Source organism: Hibiscus syriacus, unplaced genomic scaffold (genome assembly GCF_006381635.1).
Source record: "Hibiscus syriacus cultivar Baekdansim isolate YM2019G1 unplaced genomic scaffold, ASM638163v2 tig00110893_pilon, whole genome shotgun sequence".
Classification (NCBI taxonomy): domain Eukaryota; kingdom Viridiplantae; phylum Streptophyta; class Magnoliopsida; order Malvales; family Malvaceae; genus Hibiscus; species Hibiscus syriacus.
In genome coordinates, this window is record NW_024062901.1 from 607,096 (window position 1) to 629,758 (window position 22,663).

The 22,663-nt window shown below is 35.0% G+C and overlaps 1 protein-coding gene across 1 annotated transcript; it reads left to right on the forward strand.

Moving 5' to 3' along the window:
* The first annotated feature begins 16,768 nt into the window (after window positions 1–16,768).
* Window positions 16,769–18,922, forward strand: LOC120145340 (pollen-specific leucine-rich repeat extensin-like protein 3). The gene has a single exon (XM_039159206.1). The coding sequence runs from the start codon at window positions 16,781–16,783 to the stop codon at window positions 18,830–18,832; it is 2,052 nt and encodes a 683-aa protein (XP_039015137.1). The 5' UTR covers window positions 16,769–16,780; the 3' UTR covers window positions 18,833–18,922.
* The last annotated feature ends 3,741 nt before the right edge of the window (window positions 18,923–22,663 follow it).

The window sequence follows — 22,663 nt, forward strand, 5'->3', positions numbered from 1 at the left end:
GATTTGGAAGATAAGGACGTGTTATATGAATATAAATTTATTAGAGTATGTGTACGTGAGTTTAAGTGTATGAAAAGGGTAAATGAATAAAAGGTTTGGATTAATATGTGTAAATTTCAGGTTTAAAAGTGATTTATGGGCTATGAGTATCGGTACTACTTCATCCAGTACCGATACTTCAAGGGTAAATGAATGAAATTTGGAGTAGATGTATCGATACTGGTTGAACAATATCGATACCATAAGCACGAATTTGACAAGTTATTCATGAGGTATCAATACCTGAATGGTAGTATCGATACCAAGGGTACCGATACCATAAGGCATGTATCAATACCATTTTTTAAATCAAGATTACAAAATCAAAAATGGGTATCGATACCTAGGCTTGGTATCGATACCACAACTAAGTATCGGTACCATACCTTGGGTACCGATACTACTCCAAGTGGAAAAAATGGAATTAAGCCTTTCTTTTAGCTTAAGAAATTAATGATCAAATTATGATATTTGGAATGCTGATATAAATAGAAAATATATGATTATGTAGATATCGAGCATAAGCAAATTCCGGTACTAATACAGAGTTAGGATCGATCCAGATAGATAAAATCATAGAAGTGGATTTGGAAGTTAATGAGGCTAAGGTGAGTTCATACTATAGATGTAGTTTTACTGAAATAAGACTTGTGATAAGTCTATTTCCTATGTTAACTTTCATGGTCCAATAGTTATAAACATGCATATATGATAATCATTATAAACACATGCATAAGTGTTATATGTGTATATGTTTTGATACATGCTATATTACCTATGTGAACATAATTAAACAACATAAGCTACATGACATGATATAGTTGATTATATGTACATTCGGTATATGGTATGTGATAAGACAGATATGATTATAAGGGAAATGATATGAGTACATGAGCATATGATGAATTAGTGATTATATGGAATATATATAAATATTTAAGCCCATGTCAAGTGAGATGAAAGCTATAGGTATAGTTAGCATGCCAAGAGTCGAGGGATTATATGAGGTCCTTTGGGACATATACGAGGTCCTTCGGGATATACATGAGGTCCTTTGGGACAAATTTCACATACCACTCAGTGGACCATTATACGATATGTGTGACAGCATATGTGCACAACATCAATGTACCCGCATACCTTAAGTTCTCAGTAATGTACATGGGCCTATAAAAAATAAAAAGTGTTTACATTATTATATGTTATCATGTTATTATTATTTTTATAATAGATCATATGTGACATGATTGAATAATCATATGATAGTTGTGATTGTATTTGAAATAATTAGATTGCATGTTCATATTTTTAGGAAATGCATTATTGTATTTTTTATGCCTCACTAAGTCTATGACTTAGCGTATAAGCATTTTACACGTAGGTACTAAGAAGTGGGAGGATCAAACCTAGGATCTGCAGAACAACATACCTCTACTCGAAGATCGGATCAGAAGTAAATTACACAGTATGTATTTTGTTGTATCAAAGGTGTTGGAATGTTGACAAATTATGATTTACGTATGCTCTAATTGGTTTTTGTAATATTTTGATTGTACTTATGTATATGGTTAACTTTATATTAATGAAAGTTTAAATTTTCCATGATTTTTATGAATGTAAACATTTTGAATAGTCAATGTGACACCTCATATTCGTATCCGGGTCGGGTACGGGTTGGGGGTGTTACATTTAATGGTATCAGAGCTATGATTTAGCCGATTCTAGGCATAAACTAAAGTCTAGAGTGCCTTTAAATTTGTATATACCAACATAAATGTGAGAACTTCTGATCTGATAGGGTAATGAGTATGTCGTTTTGATAATAGAACTATATGGTTATATCTTATTCGATGTCCAGACACGATAGCTCCCGAAGTGAAGTGGGAGATAATAGGCTAGTTGAGAGTAGTAATTCACATGCCTTGACCAGGCAAGGTGAAGAACATATACCTTATGGAGTGCCTGTACAAGACCAAGACGTTTTCTTAAGGATTTTTGGACACTATCCTAACACGTTTCCAACCTCATGCTCCCTCAACTCAGAGAATGAATGTAGCAAAAGAGTTAAAGGAATTAGGAGCTCCTGAGTTCAAAGGTGAAGCCGAGGAAGGTCCTGTTACTGTGGACCTTTGTCTCAATTATGTAAAGATCATGTTAGATAGACTCCACTATTCTGATGTGGAGAAGTTAGATGGAGTGGTCTCCTTGGTTCGTGGGTAAGCGAGAATCTGGTGGACGAATGTCACTATGAGGATGACAAGTGACCAGGTGACATGGTCCTTGTTCATAGAAGAGTTCAAACACAAGTATATAGGAGATCAATTCATTAAGCAGATGAAGCAAGAATTCTTGAATCTGAAACAATTGAATCACACTGTGTATGAATACGAGTACGAGTTCAATAAGTTAAGTCATTTTTACGGCTGAGTTGATTCCGACAGAGAAGGATGCGTGTGAATGGTTTGTGGAGGGCTTGCGCCCGAGATTGAAAGAAATGCTTATCGTGTTGAACTTGTTCTCGTTTCAAGAGGTAGTAAATCATGCTAAAGCTCTAGAGAGAGCTCAAAATGAATGGTTTGGGGAGCAAAGAGCCCAAACGTCTAAAATATTAGGGCTTCATCAAGTTCTGCACCACCTAAGAGGTAGATATTCTAGTTTTCGGTCCGAGGTGAGGTCTGAGTCAATGGCATCCTCTGCTAGAGGATCAAATCAGATGAAAGTTAGACAAACAATGTCAACTTTGTGGAAGAAGCCATAGCAGAATATGTAGATTAGTCTCTGGAGCTTGTTTCCGATGTTGAGAAACAGGACATTACATGCGGGATTATCCATTAAGGGCCGGAGAGCCTGCACAGTCAAAGCGATCTGATTTGATGTTTCAGAGATGAAGGGGAAGGAGAATAAGTAGAATTCAACCCGAGTCCTCTACTCAACAAGAAGTACGCACTACTGCTTGAGTGTATAACATCAAGACCCATGAAGAGCGTGATGATCCAGAGATAATTGCATGTACTTTTCTATTGTATGATAAATGTGTAGTGGTATTGATTGATCCAGGTTCCACATATTCATAAATTAGTAGTAAATTGGTGAGAGAATTGAGAATTCAGTTAGAAGCCACTAATAGTGATGTGATAGTGACAAATCCATTAGGGCACAGTGCTCGGGTAAATAGAGTATGTCGAGGGTGTCACATACGGATTCAGGGAATTGAATTCCCTGCTAATCTGATAGAATTAACCTTTGACAAATTCAAAGTGATACTAGGAATGGACTGGTTATATCGTTATCATGCTAATGTTGATTGTAGACTGAAGAGGGTAATGTTAATCAGATCAGAAAGATTGGAAGTTATAATGTTCAGTGAGAGATAGAATCCATTGGCAAACGTAATATCAGTGATGTCAGCAAAGAAGTTATTGCTATAAGAATGTCAAGGTTTCATTGCGAATGTGCTGGATATTAGAACCAAGGAGAAAATGATTGAAGAAATTCTCATAGTCAAAGAGTTTCCAGATGTTTTTTCCTGCAGAGTTGCCAGGTTTACCTCCAGATAGTGAGGTGGAATTTTAGATTGAGATAATGCCTGGAACAACGCCATTGTAATGACACCGTACAGAGTGGCTCCAAAAGAGTTGCATGAGTTAAAGATTCAATTACAAGAATTGTTAGATAAAGGATTTATAAGACCAAGTGTGTTGCCTTGGGAGCTCCAGTGTTATTCGTTAAAAAGAATGGTGCGTCGATACGTCTCTGCATTGACTATAGGTAACTCAATAAGGTGACTATTAAGAATAAGTATCCTCTCCTAGAATTGATGATTTGTTCTATCAGTTGAAAGGAGCTTCAGTTTTCTCTAAGATTGATTTGTGATATGGATATCATCAGTTGAAGATTCAGGAGAAAGATATTCCGAAAATGACTTTTAGAACGAGGTATGGTCACTACGAGTTCATTGTTATGCCATTTGGAGCTACAAATGCACCGGCTACCTTTATGGACCTGATGAATAGAATATTTCAACCTTATCTGGACCAGTTCGTAGTTGTTTTCATCGATGATAAATTGGTGTATTCGAAGTCGAATAAAAAACATTTGCAGATTCTACGACACAAGAAGTTATATGCCAAACTATCTAAATGTGAGTTCCGGTTGAATGAAGTAACATTCCTTGGACATGTGATTTATGCGGAAGGAATTCGAGTTGATCCTCAGAAGATAAAAGCCATTCTAGAATGGGAAGTTCCAAAGAATGTATCTGAAGTTCGAAGTTTTCTAGGACTTGTAAGTTATTATCGAAGGTTCATTAAAAACTTTTCGGTAATAGCTTTACCTTTAACTAGACTAATGAGTAAAGATGTGGCATTTTCTTAGACTCCGAAGTGTCAAGAAAGTTTTGAAACGCTGAAGAAGATTTTGACAGAAGCTCCAGTATTGGTTTAACCTGAATCTGGCAAGAACTACGTTGTTTATAGTGACGCGTCCCATAATGGCTTGGAATGTGTTCTAATGCAATAAGGTAAGGTAGTGGCTTATGCGTCTAGACAATTGAAACCACATGAAAAAAACTATCTGACGCACGATCTGGAGTTTGTTATAGTAGTGTCCGCTCTTAAGATTTGGCGTCACTACTTATATGGTGAACGTTGTTATTTATATACTGATCATAAGAGCTTGAAGTATCTGATGACCCAGAAAGAGTTTAATTTAAGACATAGAAGATGGGTGGAAATTATAAACGATTATGATGTGGTAATCGATTTCCATCCTAGAAAAGCAAATGTAGTGTCAGATGCTTTAAGTCGAAAGACGTTTGTAGCCTTATGAGCTTTAGATGCCAAGTTGTCATTGGATGGTGATGGTGCAATATGTACGGAATTAAAACTTAAGGCAACATGGTTGGATTGAGTTAAATAAGTACAAACCAAAGATGAAGGATATTTGAAGAGGTTACAACAAGTAGAGAATAGAGAGCTTAATGATTATTAGAGTAAATCTGATGGGAATTTGCATCACCGAGAGAGATTAGTGATTCTTGATGATGAAGAATTGAAGAATGAACTATTAATAGAAGCTCACTATAACCCATTGACGATTCATCCAGGAGGAAACAAGATGTATATAGATCTCAAGAGTTGATATTGGTGGCCAGGAATGAAGAGAAATATTACAAAATTTGTATCTAAGTGTTTGACTTGCCAGCAAGTCAAAGCTGGGCATCAAGATCCGTCAGGACTATTGCAACCAATGTCCATTCCTCAGTGGAAATGGGAGCATGTGACGATGGATTTTATGACGGGATTGCCATTGACACCGAACAAAAGAGATTCAATTTGGGTAATTATTGATCAATTAACTAAATCAACTCATTTCATTCCAGTAAGAACTGATTTCTCCATGGATAAGTATGTTGAACTATACATCAGAGAGATTATTCAATTGTATGGTGTACCTATTTCAATTGTTTCTGATCGAGATCCTAGATTCACATCAAGATTTTGTAAGACTTTGCATGGTGCGTTAGGAACTTGATTAAACTTTAGCTCAATGTTTCTTCCTCAGACCGATGAACAGTCTGAACGGACTATCCAAATTCTGGAGGATATGTTGAGAGCTTGTGTAATAAAGTTTAAGGAATCGTGGGAAAAATACTTTCCACTTGCCGAATTCGCTTACAACAATAGCTATCAGTTATTATCAAAATGGCTCCCTATGTGGCTTTATATGGGAGAAAGTGCCGTACGCCTTTGAACTGATACGAGCTTAAAGACCAAGAAGTTCTTGGCCCTGAGTTGATTCAAAAAGTGGAAGAAAAAGTTCAAGTGATTCAGAATAATCTCAAAGCTGCAGCTGATAGACATAAATCATATGTTGATCTTAAGAGAAAAGAGATAGAATTTCAAGTTGGAGATAAAGTATTCTTAAAGGTGTCTCCGTGGAAGAAAGTGTTGAGGTTTGGACGAAAAGGAAAGATTAGTCCTCGGTTTATTGGACCATATAAGATCATTAAGAGAGTATGACCAGTGGCGTACCAATTGGCTTTGCCATAGGAAATGGAAAAGATTCATAATGTTTTTCATGTTTCCATGCTTTAGAGATATAGGTCTGATCCCTCCCATATTGTGACACCAGAAGAGATAGAGGTTCAACCTGACCTGACTTATGAGGAAGAACCGGTAAAAATATTGGCTCATGAGGTGAAACAATTACGGAACAAGACTATTCCATTAATGAAGGTATTATAGAGGAATCACATGGTAGAAGAAGCAACATGGGAACGTGAAGAGGACATGATAAATCAGTACCTTCGTCTTTTTATGCAGTGAAAATTCGAGGACGAATTTTCTTAAGGGGGATTTGTAACATCCTCAACACCGGGTTAGTGACCAAATTGTAAAACTTCAAAATTTAGTGACTAAAGTAGATAAATTGAATAGTTTAGGGACTTATATGGAAAATTCTCTGTAGGACTAAATAGTAAATAAGGATGAATGGAAGGGAAAAATGGTTATTTGCTAAAGGAAATAATTAAATCTAATAGTGGTTATATTATAACCATGTGAATTGAAGGGAGGCAAAAATCAAGTTTCCAGATAACTCTTATTCTTCTTCTTTAAGAAGTGAAAGCCATTGGAAAAAGGTGAGTTTCTTGTTAGCTGATTTTGTATTGAATTTAAGCTTGGTTTATGATTCTTAGATGATATTTAAGCTTAAGGAAAGCTTAAGTTGTTTTAAAACTATAAGATGAAGGAGTTAGGAAAGATTAAAGATAAGGGGACTCTAAATGAAATCTTGGAAGAGAGTTTATAAGTAGAATTTGAAACTAAATTTGACTTATCATAAGCTAAATTAAGAAGTATGAAGTGTTAGAATTGAAATTAGAACATGTCAGAAATTTGGTAGGATTCTTGATTTTAAGATATATGAGGAGATTTGGAAGATAAGGACGTGTTATATGAATATAAATTGATTAGAGTACGTGTATGTAATTTTAAGTGTATGAAAAGGGTAAAAGAATGAAAGGTTTAGATTAATATGGGTAAATTTCGAGTTTAAAAGTGATTTACGGGCTATGAGTATCGGTACTGCTTCATCCATTATCGATACTTCAAGGATAAATGAGTGAAACTTGGAGTAGAGGTATCAATACTGGTTGAAAAATATCGATACCACAATCCCGAATTTGACAAGATATTCATGAGGTATCGATACCTGAAGGGTAGTATCCATACCACAACTAAGGAAGTATTGGTACCATACATTGGGTACCGATACTACTCTAAGTGGAAAAATGAAATTAAGCCTTTCTTTTAGTTTAAGAAATTAAGAATTGAATTATGATATTTGGAATGCTGATATGAATATAAAATGTATGATTATGTAGATATCAAGCATAACCAAGTTCGGGAACGACCGTAGAGTTAGGATCGATCCAGAGAGATAAAATCATAGAAGTGGATTTGGAAGTTAGTGAGACTAAGGTGAGTGCATACTATAGATGTAGTTTTATGGAAATAAGACTTGTGATAAGTCTATTTCCTATGTTAACTTTCATGGTCCAATAGTTATGATCATTCATATATGATGATCATTATAAACACATGGATAAGTGTTATATGTGTATATGTTTTGATACATGCTATATAACCTATGTGAACATAATTAAACAACATAAGCTACATGACATGATATAGTTGATTATATGTACATGTGGTATATGGTATGAGATAAGACAGATGTGATTAGAAGGGAAATGATATAAGTACATGAACATATGATGAATTAATGATTATATGGAATATATATAAATATTTAAGCCCATGTCACGTGAGATGAGAGCTATAGGTATAGTTAGCATGCCAAGAGTCGAATGATTATATGAGGTCCTTCGGGACATATACGAGGTCCTTCGGGACATACATGAGGTCATTCGGGACAAATTTCACATACCACTTAGTGGATCTTTATACGAGATGTGGTGATATCATATGTGTACAACCTCAATGTACTCACATACCTTAAGTTCTCAGTAATGTACATGGGCCTATAAAAAATACAAAAAGTGTTTACATTATTATATGTTATTATTGTTTATAATGGATCATATATGACATGATTGAATAATGATATGATAGTTGTGATTGTATTTGAAATAATTAGATTGCATGTTCATATTTTTAGGAAATGCATTATTGTATTTTTATGCCTCACTAAGTCTATGACTTAGCGTGTAAGTGTTTTACACGGAGGTAGTAAGAAGTAGGATGATCAAACCTAGGATCTGCAGAACAACATACCTCCACTCGAAGATCGGATCAGAAGTAAATTGCACAGTATGTATTTTGTTGTATCAAAGGTGTTGGCATGTAGAATAATTGTGATTTATGTATGTTGTTATCGGTTTTTGTAATATTTTGATTGTACTTATGTAAATGGTTAACTTTATATTAATGAAAGTTTAAAATTTCCATGATTTCTGTAAATGTAAACGTTTTGAATAGCCAATGTGACACATCGGATTCGTATTCAGGTCGGGTACGAGTTGGGGTGTTACAATGTTATAAAATGGGGTGTTTTGGTTGAGAATTGGGGAGTGAAGTAGTGGTGAGGAAATGAGAGAAGAGGAAAAAATCTAGAGAAGAATTGAAAGAGTAAGCATCCGAGAAGAATATTAGAGAAATTTTGAACGAAATTTTCTTCCAATCATTAATCTGTAAGTATTATTCGAATAAAATTTTATTCATATTCAAATAAAATATCTCTATTTCTTATTATTTAATATTAAAATATTAATTTTAATTTGTTGTTGCAGGTGAAAAAGAAGTGAGTGAGAAATTCGAAAAGGGTTTTTTATAAAATCAACTTGTCGGAAGAAACTCTAAAGTAAGTGTAAAAATATTTTATTTAAAGTATTTTACGATTTATTATTAGTTACATATTGACTTAGTAAATATCAGTTTACGATTTATTGTTTTGTAAATATCATTATTATAATTTTAACATTATTGATTTAATATTTGTAGTAGAAATGTTAAGATGATTAGATTAACATATTTGATTTAGTATTTGTAGTATAAAAATAAGATTTATTATAATGACAAAAATAATATTTATTATAATGACGAAAAATAATGACACCGTTAATTATCCATTAATAACCCGGGTAGGTTGGTGGTTGGTGGTTGGTGGTTGAACGAGAAAGTATAACGAATACCCCGAGATATTATAAAATGGGGTGCTTTGGTTGAGAATTAGGGAGTAATAAATTCGAAGTAATAATAAGAAGTTATAAAATATCTGAAGTAATAAATTTAATCATTATTATAATGTAATCATAGTATTTAATCATTATTTTATAAAAAATATTGTTAATATATTTATATTTTTTGCAAGGTTAAATAATATTGTAGTAGAAAAATAATATTTATTATAATGACAAAAAATAATGACACCATTAATTATCCATTAATAACTCGTGTAGGTTGGTGGTTGAAAGAGAAAGTATAATGAATACCCCATGATATTATAAAATAGGATGTTTTGGTTGAGAATTAGAGAGTAATAAATTCGAAGTAATAATAAGTAGTTATAAAAAATACGAAGTAATAAATTTAATCATTATTATAATGTAATCATAGTATTTAATCATTATTTTTATAAAAAAATATTGTTAATATATTTTCATTTTTTGCAAGGTTAAATAATATTGTAGTAAAAAAATAATATGTATTATAATGACGAAAAATAATATTCATTATAATGACGAAAAATAATCGCACCATTAATTATCCATTAATAACTCGGGTAGGTTGGTGATTGAATGGGAAAGTATAATTAATACACCGAGATTTTATAAAATGGGGTGTTTTGGTTGAGAATTAGGGAGTAATAAATTTGAATCAATACTTCGCTTTGGCTTTGTCTGATCTTGATTTAAAATGTTCATGTTACCTACAAAATTCAAATTAAGAATTAAAAACATAAAAGAAAAGAAAAGAAAAAATGAAATTGAAAACTAAAAATTAAAAATAAATTAAAATAAAATGAATTAAGCGAAAACGAAACGGGTTGCCTCCTATCAAGCACTTTTGTTTAACGTCGTTAGCTCGACAACCCGATTTTAAAGGGTGGAATCTTCCAATTCATTCTCCTCGACTAATCCAATCGAAGCGTGTTCGAAATATGGATTTGATCTTTGGCCATTCACTTTGAATCGTGTTCCTGAATTATCTTCTATGAGGAAAAATCTAAGTCATCGTAAATGGTCCTAGCCACTTCGATCAAAGTTAACCTTCAAAAACTCAAGTTAAGAATTAAATAACAAAACCTTTTGATTAACATTAAATGATTTAAAGGATATCCTTCGATCGTGGAACTCTCATCTTTTCTTTAAAAATTTGAGCGCTATCGTAAGCGTTTTTTAGATTTTTTCTAACTCTTAAATGTGTAGTTTTTGTGTTTCTTTAATTGATTCCATTTCCATATTGAATTACCTCACCTCCCAATAGGCTCGATGTTATAGTTCAACTAGTAAATGACACGGTTTACCAAAAGCAAGGCAGTATGGAGACATCCCAATCGACCCTTTATAAGCCGTTCGATATGCCCAGAGCACATCAGGTAACTTTAAGCTTCAATCCTTCCGATCTAGCTTGATAATATTTTCTAAAATTTCCTTAATTTCATAATTTGTTACTTCCTCTTTCCCATTTGTTTATGGATGGTAAGCCATGGCGATTCTTTATGTCATGCCAAACTTCTTGATAAGCACCTCGATAATGCGATTGATGAAATGTGTTTTTCTGTCACTGATAATCGCCCTTGGTGTGCCAAACTTGGAAAATTAATTTTTTTAGAAAATTCAAAGTAGTTCTCGCATCATTATTGTGGGTTACTTTTTCTTCAATCCATTTCGAAACATAGTCAACACCGAGAATAATATAAGTGTTACCAAAAGACGAAACGAAAGGACCCATATAATCAATACCCCAAACGTAAATTTTTTTTTGCATATATGGATTGGATTTAAGGGCATTTCATTTCTACTACTCAAATTACCTGCTCATTGACACTTTTCACATGATTTTCAATGAAAATAAACATCTCTAAAAATATTCAGCCAAAACCACATTTTAAGATCTTGTGAGTAGTGTGCTTCATCCAAAATTACCGCCACACGAGTATTAATGACAAAAATTAAGGATTGCGTTCACCTCCTCTTCAACGAAACAATGCCGAATTACCTAATCAAAGCAGTTCTTCCAAAGATAAAGGTCATCCCAAATCTAAATTCAGGATTCCCTCTTGATTCGGTTAATTACCGCTCTTGGTAAGTGTACCAAAATTTTACCCGTCGCTAAGTAATTCACTATGCCGACAAACCATGTCAAGTTTTTTTGCTACGCCAACATTAAGTGTTCTTATAGAATTTCTTCTTTAATTGGCGGGTCAGATGTGATGATAGGAATTTGGCTCAAGTGATCGGCTACTAAGTTTTCTCGCCCATTCTTATCTTTTATTTCCAAGTTGAATTCTTGAAGGAGTAGAATCCAATGAATTAATCTCGTCTTTGCTTCCTTCTTGCTCATCAGGTATTGTAATTCTGCATGATTAGAAAAAATAATAATGTTAGTACCAAGTAAATATGATCGAAATTTTTCTAAAGAAAAAACTATGGTAAGAAGTTCTTTTTGGGTTATAGAGTAGTTTTTTTAGCCGAGTCTAAGGTGCTGGACGCATAAGCAATAACGTGCGGCTCATTGCCAATTTGTTGGACAAGAACCATGCCAATGCTAGTGTCAGAGGCATCACACATCAGCTCGAATTGATATTCCCAGTTTGGTAGTTGCACAATTGGTGACGTGATTAGCTTTTCCTTCAATGTGTTCCACGATTTTTGGCACTTCGGATTAAAGTCAAAAGCTTGATATTTTTCGAGAAGATTGTATAACGGCTACATTATCATCAATAAGTCCTTGATAAATCGTCGATAAAATCCTGCATGGCCAATAAAAGAATGTATTTCCCTTACCGTAGTGTGGTAAGGGTGTAAGTGAATAACATCGGTCTTGGCTTTATCAATCGCAATATTGTTAGAAGAAATAATGTGTCCTAGAATCAACCCTTTATCAACCATGAAATGATATTTTTCATAGTTTAAAACAAGGTTGTATTATAGGCACCTCTTTAAAACATTTGATAAATTAAAAAGGTATTCAGAAAAAGTATTACCATATACCGTGAAGTAATCCATGAATACCTCTATACCTTTCTCTACAAAATCAGAAAAAATGTTGAGCATGCAATGTTGAAATATGGAAGGCACATTGCACAGTTTGAAGGGCATTCACCTATAAGCGAACGTTCCGAAAAGGCATGTGAACGTCGTCTTTTCTTGATCTTCATGCGCCACCAGGATTTAGAGGAAACCTGAAAATCCATTGAGACAACAATAATGAGTTTTACCAGCTAATGTTTCTATTAATTTATCAATAAAAGGTAAAGGAAAGTGATCTTTGTGAGTTAGAGAGTTTAACTTCAAGTGATCCGATAATTTCTTTAATTTGATCTGAGGAGCTTGCAAAATAGAAAGTAAAAGTTTAGATTTCAAAGGTGTAGTAATTTCATCAGAACAAATAGAATTAATGGAAAACGTTTATTCAAACTCCCTAAATTCACCATCAAAATCGTCCAATTCTCTTCAAAACTTGTCGACAAAGTTAGTTTCAATAAATTCATCAACCGAAGGCTCAATCAATTCAACAAAATTAATACTTTGAACATTTTCATGATATCGTATTACTTTATAAACATTAAATTTAATGATTTCATCGTCGACTTTCATTGTGAGAATACCGCTCCTCACGTTGATTTTTGTATTGGCAGTGCTAAGGAAAGGCCGCCCAAGGAGAATCTCAGATGAAGTATTTGAGCTGTCATTTTCCATGTCAATGACATAGAAATCAGGTAGAAAGATTAGTTCGTTCACCTTTACTAAGACATTCTTCAAGAGTCCTTCTAGGTAGATAATTGAGCGATCCACTAATTTAATGGTAACTCTTGAGTCCTTCAATGGTTCGGCTGAAAGAGTGTTGTAAACAAATAAAGAAATCACATTTATTGAGGCTCCCAAATTGCACATCACCCTCTTAATGCCCACTTCGTCGATTTTGCAAGGTATGGCAAACATGCCTTGGTCCTTCAACTTCGGTGGAAGCCGTTGGATCAGAACCGCATAAATGTGCTCTCTAAGGTTTACTTTCTCATGCTTAGTAAGACTTCTTTTAGTAGTACAAATCTCTTTAAGGAAATGGGCATACCTTGGGAAAGTTTATTTCAACTTTCCGGAAGACGTCTAGGATCTCTTTCTCCTCGACTTGATTGTCTTTCTTTATGAATCTTTATGGAAAGGAGGTGGAATGATATATGAGGATGGTGCGTATTTGGGTACCGAATTCTTTTTTTTTTAAATTATGGTGTCATCCTCCTTTTGGGATTTAGCCACCCTGGATTCACTTGTGCGCTCACTTCTTCTTGTAGTGTTGGGCAGCAATCGGTTGGGTGGTCTGGCATCGTACAAATCCCACATACTCTGGCTAATTTGTTCTTTCCTACAACAAAGGAATTAACAATATTAGTTAATTTATCAATCTTATTTTCAAGTGAAATAGTAATTACCTCGTGAATCTGTCGGCTAGGTTCACTCGTGGTGCCAAACTGCTAAGAGTTGGCTGTCATTGTTAAAATTAGCTCCCTTGGTTGGTTTGGTGTCATGTTGATGAGAGCTCCACCACTAGCAGCGTTGATCATTTTCATCTCCATGGGAAGCAAACCTTCATAGAAATATTGTTGAAGTGTATGTTCGATCAATCCGTGTTGCGGACAGCTCGCATATATCGTCTTGAATCGCTTTCAGTAGTCATAAAGTGACTCATCGTTCTTTTGTTTAATTCCTAGGATGTTTCGCCTCAGTTCACTTGCCTTCGTTGTTGGGAAAAACCTATCAAGAAAAATAAGATTTAAATCAACCCAAGTTTTTATCAAATTTGGTGGTAAGTAAAATAACCATTATTTTACAACGTCATAAAGAGAAAATGGAAATGCTCGTAATTTAAATTGGTCTTCGAATATTCCCTAGGGTTTCATGCTTGAACAGAACAACTGAAATTCAGCTAAGTGCTTGTGCGTACTTTCGTTAGGAAGTCCGTGAAAGGTCGGAAGTAAATATATCAAACCCGTCTTGAGTTGAAACGGTGTTTCGCCTTGAGAGAATGTGATGTAGAGTGGTTGTTGTACCGCAGGAGTTACGGGTAGTTCGCAGATAGTTTCATCACCCATTGGTTCTAGGTGTTGTACATTGTGCGTCAGAGCAACAATGGGTGTTTTATCGGCATTGATTGAGTTGGTGGATTGCATGGAATCTGTTGATTCCTCGTATGTGGCATCAGTTGTGTCTTCGAAACTTGCTTGTTCTTGTCGTTTCTTTATTTTATACTAAAGTGTTTGACCTTGGATTCGTCTCGCTCGCGCTTCGATTTATGGATTAAATTCTTCTAATGTGCCTTGATTCTTCCTGTTCATAAATAAAAAATAAATAAAATTAAATCAATAATTCTTCCAAATCACCGGAAACGGCGCCAATTTTGCCACATGTTGTTATTATGTCAAAATAAATAGCCTTAATCTCAATAAAATAAATAATAATAAGTATAATAGGGAGAGTAAGGGTCTATCCACAGGGACTAAGAGTTTGACGATTTCCTCACTTTTAATCTTACTTCAGGCGTGATTTGTAAAAAACAATTAGAGGGGAGATTTTGGAGGGTTGAAGTGAAGTAATAAAAATGATTGAAATAAAATAAAATAGTAAATTAAGAAAATAAAATTCAATTGGTAAAAATCAACCTTGTGCTAAAGCTTTTGCCTTGATTTAATCAATCTTTGAATAGGATTTTACGTCTGGGCTCATGCCGGTTACAGTCTACAGGGCCCAACCCCTGTAACATGTTTCTCTCTCAAATGAATCGAGAATCTAAAATCAATTTTCATATCTCAACTCTTTTTGAATTAATAGTGGCAATCGCTTATTAATTCAATGCTTTTAAATTCTGGAAAAACCTGACTCAGACTCTATCGTGTCAATTGAGAATCTAACCCAATTTCAGTTTCCCTTAGCGGACCGCCACTAATTGTGTTCACAGGAAGTCGAATATGCTATAGGCCGATCTTTCCTCCGAACTATTACTCGAAACCGAAATTCAATTCCAACGTGCACTTTTTGAAATCAAATCGCTTTGATTGTAAAAGTATGAGTGATTATCGATCTTTGATTTTTGAAAACTGAAAATGTAACCCTTGAGGGCATGAAGCGCTTTTCGATCCTCACGGCTTAGAATCGAGTCATTGCTTTAGCCTTTGGCTATGAAAATCTTAGCTAAGCATGATTGAATTCATGCTTAGCACTTTAAGAAAGTAACCTAAAAACTTGAAAAAAGAAAGACATAAATCTTTTATAAAAACTTAAAGAAATAAACATGAGTTGAATGAATTCTGAATGAAGAAATCGATGATTTAGAAGCTTATCCCAATGGGGTATTTATAGTCCTAAAAAAAACTAAAAGATAACATTTAAAACTAAAAAAAATAATTCCTAAAATAAATCCTAATTTGAATTCAAAAATTTGGCTGAGTCTTTGATCTTCACACCACTGCAGACTGGATCTTCTAGAAGTTGTTGACTGAGCCTTCTAGAAGTTATTGATTGGGCGCCACATCAACTGCCACATCATCGCCATGTCAGCTGCCACATCAGCTGCTTATTAGATGCCATGTTGGGTGTATCATGTCCCAAGTTGTGCCCACTAATCCGATCATAAATCTAGAAAAATAAAAAAATTGTATGATTTCGTTGTTCTTAGCATAATTTATGGAATTCAATATCTTGCATCAAAAATTAATGAAAATACCCAAATTAGTAACTAAAATTATCTAATGAATGAATAATTAATCATAAAATAATTTATAATTTAAGCAATAATCACATACAATAGAGTATGAGTCTCGATATCAAACATTAATAGACATATTTTTCATTTTAAATCTTATTTTAGTATTTATACTAACATAAAAGTATCGGTATCATGAATTCATGTCTTTTCATTTTTTACTTTCAAAAGTTAAATCGATACTGATAATGTGTTTTTTTATCATGTAAAAAAGATTTATTGAGGTTGAAGTTATCTATTTATTTCTTTTTCACATTGTAACCCTTTAAATGTTTAAAGTTATTGCTTAATCCCCTTTAGTCAAGGTATGCGATTCGCGTCTAACTCTCATAACATAAAAAAGGATTACAAGATTTAAATATATATTTATGAAATACTCTTCTCTTCTGTGCATGAAATAATAATGAGTTATGTACAGCGGCAGATATATATGGTTTCAGGGGAGTCATTGCGCACATATTATTTTGAGAAATGTGTTAAGTTATTTAATTAAACTATATATATATATATAATTTATGATTCTTTGGTTATTTTGATTATTTGTCAACAGAATTTGTGTCAAGTAATTTCATTGATAAACCTTACATCTCGCAAAGCCAACAATTTGTCTCTAAAAATATGTAAACCATCCCTCTCCGGTAGTTAAAATTGGACATTTTTCTCTCAATATAATCCCTTGTTACGGTTCCATCTTCATTGCAAAAGAAGCCTTGAGCAGACCAAGGTGGCCAATAATGAAAGCCCTTCCGGCCTTGGGCTGCTTTCTTTTATTCTTTTGTTTTTTCTTGTATAAAGCAGTACCCACTTCTGCATTATCCGACAACGAAGCGTCTTATATCGCTCGCCGTCAGCTCTTAGCTCTCCCTGAAAATGGTGATCTCCCCGATGGGTTTGAATATACAGTAAAAACAACAGAAACATTCGAAAATGAAAGGCTTAGGAGGGCTTTCATCGCTCTTCAGGCCTGGAAAAAGGCTATGTACTCCGACCCTTTGAACATTACCAGGAACTGGTTTGGGTCCAATGTGTGTAGCTACAAAGGTGTGTTTTGTGCTCCGGCATTGGATGATCCGAAGTTAACGGTCGTGGCTGGTATTGACCTCAACCATGGCGACATTGCCGGTTATCTTCCGGTGGAGTTGGGGTTGATGACCGACCTTGCATTGATCCATTTAAATTCCAACAGGTTTTGTGGTATTATCCCCAAGAGCTTTTCAAGGCTTAATCTTATGTACGAATTTGATATAAGCAACAACAGGTTCGTTGGCCCATTCCCTGAAGTTGTAATGACATGGACAACCATTAAGTATCTTGATATAAGATACAATAATTTCGAAGGTTGTTTACCACCAGAGATCTTTGAGAAGGAGTTGGATGCATTGTTTTTAAACAATAATCGGTTCACTTGCTCAATCCCTGAAACAATTGGAACATCTTTGGTCTCGGTCGTGACATTTGCCAACAATAAGTTCAAAGGGTGTATTCCACGTAGCATTGGGAAAATGCGGAGATTGAATGAAATTCTTTTCATGAACAATGACCTTGGTGGTTGTTTTCCCCCAGAAATTGGATTGCTTGCCAATGTCACTATTTTCGATGTTAGCTTCAACTCTTTTACCGGTAGTTTGCCACAAAATATATCGAGCTTGAAGAGCATTGACATTTTGGATATTTCTCACAACAAGTTGACGGGAGCTGTGCCTGAAAATGTTTGCAAGTTGCCAAGCTTGTCTAATTTCACCTTTTCCTACAACTATTTCACCGAGGAGCCTAAAGGCTGTATATCGCCTGAAAGGAACAACGTTGTGTTGGATGATTCTGATAATTGTGTGGCTGGTCGGTTAAATCAGAAGTTGGATAATGAATGTCAATCGGTGGTGAGTAATCCGGTTGATTGTAGCAAGGACGAGTGTTCTTTAGGGCCTTCACCTCCCAAGCCTAACTCACCAAAGCCACCGGTTCAAGCTCCTCCAATGCCGAATCCACAACCAAAACCATCACCTGGTCCAATTCATCAATCTCCAGTGACTCCTATTAGACCACCGACTCCTATTGTTCCTTCACCTTCACCCTCAGTTCCGGTACCAGTTCAATATCCACCTCCAACTTCAGCACAAATTCAATCTCCACCACCAGTACCAGTTCGTTCCCCGCCACCACCAGTTCCGTCTCAACCTTCGATACCAGTTGAATCTCCACCTCCGGTACCAGTTCACTCCCCACCTCCAGTACAAGTCCACTCCCCACCTCCTGCACCAGTCCACTCCCCACCTCCTGTTCCAGTCCATTCTCCACCACCACCAGTCTTCACCCCACCTCCGGTACCTGTTCAATCTCCACCTCCGATACCAGTCAATTCCCCACCTCTGGTTCCAATCCACTTCCCACCTCCAGTTCCAGTCAATTCTCCACCACCGTCAGTCTTCTCCCCACCTCCGGTACCAGTTCAATCTCCACCTCAACCACTCCACTCCCCACCTCCACCAGTCTTCTCTCCACCTCCGGTACTAATTCATTCTTCACCTCCGCCAGTCCATCCTCCACCACCACCTGTTCGTTCACCACCACCGCCAACACATGTTCTCTCTCAACCCCCGTTGGTACACTCACCACCACCACTGATATACTCTCCGCCGCCACCTGTCTACTCTCCACCTCCACCTGTCTACTCTCCACCTCCACCGGTTGTCAAACTTGCACCACCTACCAAAGTGGATATTGTCCTCCCACCAAATATTGGATTCCAATACTCGTCACCACCTCCACCAATGTTTCCAGGCTACTAAATAGTACTATAGTGTTAATGTATTTCTATTGTATGTTATGCCTGTTGGGTATAGAAGGAAAGGAGCAAAGAACATAAATACATCTATGCTGTTATTTAACTTTCCTAAGTGGGTTTTCAATTTGTTTTTAATAGTAGCATATGATCGACGAAAAAACTCTTACATACAAGAAACTCCACAATTGATTTCATCTATTCCGTTTACACCTTTTAAACAAATAATGATAATATGAATTGAATGCCTTAACTCCTTTTATGTAATAAAGAGCTATATAAATCACAAATGAGAAGAGTGAAACAAAGAACAAGGCAAACTACATCACATAAATTATTATATGAAATCTTCTACCACCTCATATATAAGGATGAATATGAATTGGGTTAGGTTAGGTTAGGTTTTCAATCAATCTAACTTGACCCGATAAAAATATATTTTCCACCCGAAACTCGACCCAATTCAGGTTTAGGGTATCTTCATCCGACCCAAAACTTGAAAAATCTTTTGAAATAAAACTCGTACTCATATCCGACTCAACCCAACTCAAAAAATAATGTATATATAATTCTTAATTTTATTCAATACAGTAAGGATTTAATTGAAAAAATAATATAGATAGTATTATTATTGTAATTATCCTTAAACATATACGATATAATTATATTATTTTTTGAGTTTGGTCGAGTTGATATTTTCAATTGTAAATGTAACACTCCAACCCGTACCCGACCCGACCCGGATACGAGTCTGAGGTGTCACATTAACTTTTCAAACTTTGACTCTTGACGAAAAACAAGAAAATTTAAAACTTTCATTAAAATAACATTGTTATTTTACATAAGATAACTAAAACAAGACAAATTCGATCAAAGCATTCGTAACTAACACTTTTCTTACATGCCAACACACTATACACAATCAAAATACATACTTTCTTAGTTACTTCTGATCTGATCTTCTAGCAATGATGTCATTCTTGTCACCCCTATTTCTGCTCTTCTGAATTCTTGGTGCCTACGTGTAAATCACTTATACGCTAAGTCACAGACTTAGTGAGGCATAAAATAAACATACAACAATAATATCATGAATACACACTACTATCAATCCACTAAGACATTGCAATGCACTTGTAGATATCCCATTATGACAAATAAGTATGATATGCATGAAAGAACAATTATGTGTCATAAGAGTTTTCTTTTAATTTATCTTTGAATGCCCATGTACATTATTGAGAACAGAAGGTACGCGAGTACACTAAGGTTGTGCACAATGTTGTTACCACATCGAATAAAATCCCACTAGGGGTACTGAATATTTTTCCCGAATGACCACTATGTCCCGAAGGACAACTGATAATCCATCGACTCTTGGCATGCCAATTATACCTACAACTCTCATATTAAATAACATGGGCTTAATTACCAATACCTTTCTCATTTCATATCTCTTTCATCACTGTCCATGTAAACACATAAGTCACTTCATATGACCATTTTCATTATTTCACATACCTGGAAGGATTCTCTGATAATGGCATTCATTCATATAATATCATGTTAAATCATGAATGAATTATGCATGGAATCACTATAACATTAACACATATATATCTATGCATGTGCATGAATAGAGAATCATAAATTTAATTATAAGAGATAGACTTATCGCAAGTCTTATCTCAATACAATTCTATCTAGGATATGCACTCACCTTAGCCTTGCTTGATTTGACTCGATTTTAATCCTTCGATTGTTCCGGAACAAGCTTACGTTCACTATCTACATAATTATACATTTATAGATATTAGTAATCCAATTGTATACTCTAATTTTCCAATTCTTAAGCTAAAGGAAAGGTAATTTTCATTCTTATTTATAATAGGTATCGATACCACCATAGGGTATCGGTACCCCTACAGCAACCTGAAAATTTCATCTTAAAGGGGGGCATCGATACCCCCTATAGGGTATCGATACCCTTATTGCATTCTGTTATTTTTTTTCGTTCAAGTGGGTATCGATACACCTTCATAGGGTACCGATACCCTCTGCCCAAAAATTACATTTTGAACACGAAATTTGCTTCTTTTTAGCTCAACACTTCATATTTCACCTCCTTTAATATCTCTAACTTGCATACACCTACTTAAACTAATTTATACCCATTCAATACCTCTTAAACTTAAAAATCCAATCCTCCACATAGAATTCAAGAATCTCACTCAAATTCTAACATGTTCTAAATCTAATTCTAACACTTCATATTCCTTAATCAAGTTGGTGACAAGTCAAATTCAACTTCCAATTCTCATTATGAACTTTATTTCAAAATTTCATTCAAGAACTCCTAACCTTTAATTCTTCCTACACCCTTCATCTTGTTGTTTTAAGATAAATTAAGCTTTCCTTAAGCTTAATTATTGTCTAATGATCAAAACCAAACTTAAATCTCAACTATTAATCAACTAATAAGAATTTTTACCTTTACCTTGGCTCACACGCACAAAGAAGAAAGAAGGAAAAGAGTTGTCTAGAAGCTTGGATATTTGCTTCATCTCATGCACGTGGCCTCCATATATATCTAACCAAATTTAATTATTTACTAACAAAATGACCATTTTGTCATTCCATTCTTAATTCTTTGAAATTTGATCATACACAACATTTTCATATAAGTCCTTGAACTAATCAATTAATCTACTTTAAGTACCAAATTCCATAACTTTACAATTTAGTCACTAACCCGGTATTGAGGATGTTACAAATCTACCCCCTTAAGAAAATTCGTCCTCGAATTTTCATTGTGCAAAGAGATGGGGGTATTGGTTCCTCATATCTTCTTCACGTTCCCATGGTGCTTTCTCTATCTTATGATTCCTCCACAAGACTTTAACTAATGAAATAGTCTTGTTCCTTAGTTGTTTAATCTCATGAGCTAAGATTTGAATTGGTTTTTCCTCATACGACAAATCCGGTTGAATCTCGATCTCTTTTGGAGTCACAATGTAGGAGGGATCAGATCGATATTTTTGAAGCATTGAGACATGAAAGACATCATTGATTTTCTCCATTTCAGGTGGCAGCGCTAGTTGATATGCCACTGGTACAACTCTCTTTACGATCTCGTAAGGTCTAATGAACCGGGGACTCAATTTTCCTCTTCGGCCAAACCTTAAAACCTTCTTCCATGGAGACCCTTTTAAAAACACTTTATCTCCGACTTGAAACTCAATTCCTTTTCTTTTTAAGTCTGCATACGATTTATGTCTATCAGCTGCTGCTTTGAGATTACTATGGATCACCTGCACTTTCTTTTCCACTTCTTAAATCAATTCAGGACCAAGAACTTCTCGGTCCTTAAGTTCATACAAATTCAAAGGTGTAAGATATTTCCTCATATAAAAAGCCTCATAGGGAGCCATTTTAATACTTGATTGGTGACTATTGTTGTACGTAAATTCAGCAAGTGGAAAGTACTTTTCCCACGATCCTTTGAATTCTATAACACATGCTCTCAGTATATCCTCCAGAATCTAGATAGTTCGCTCAGATTGTCTATATGTTTGAGGTTGGAATGATGTACTGAAATTCAGTCGAGTGCCTAATGCTCCATGCAATGTCTTCCAGAATCTCGAAGTAAATCGAGGATCCCGATCAGAAACTATGGAAACAGGAACTCCATGAAATCTAATGATCTCCCTTATATATATAACTCAGCGTATTTATCCATGGAGAAATCAGTTCGCACCGGAATGAAATGAGCTGACTTAGTCAATCTATCTACGATCACCCATATTGAATCTCTTTTGTTCGGAGTTAAAGGTATCCC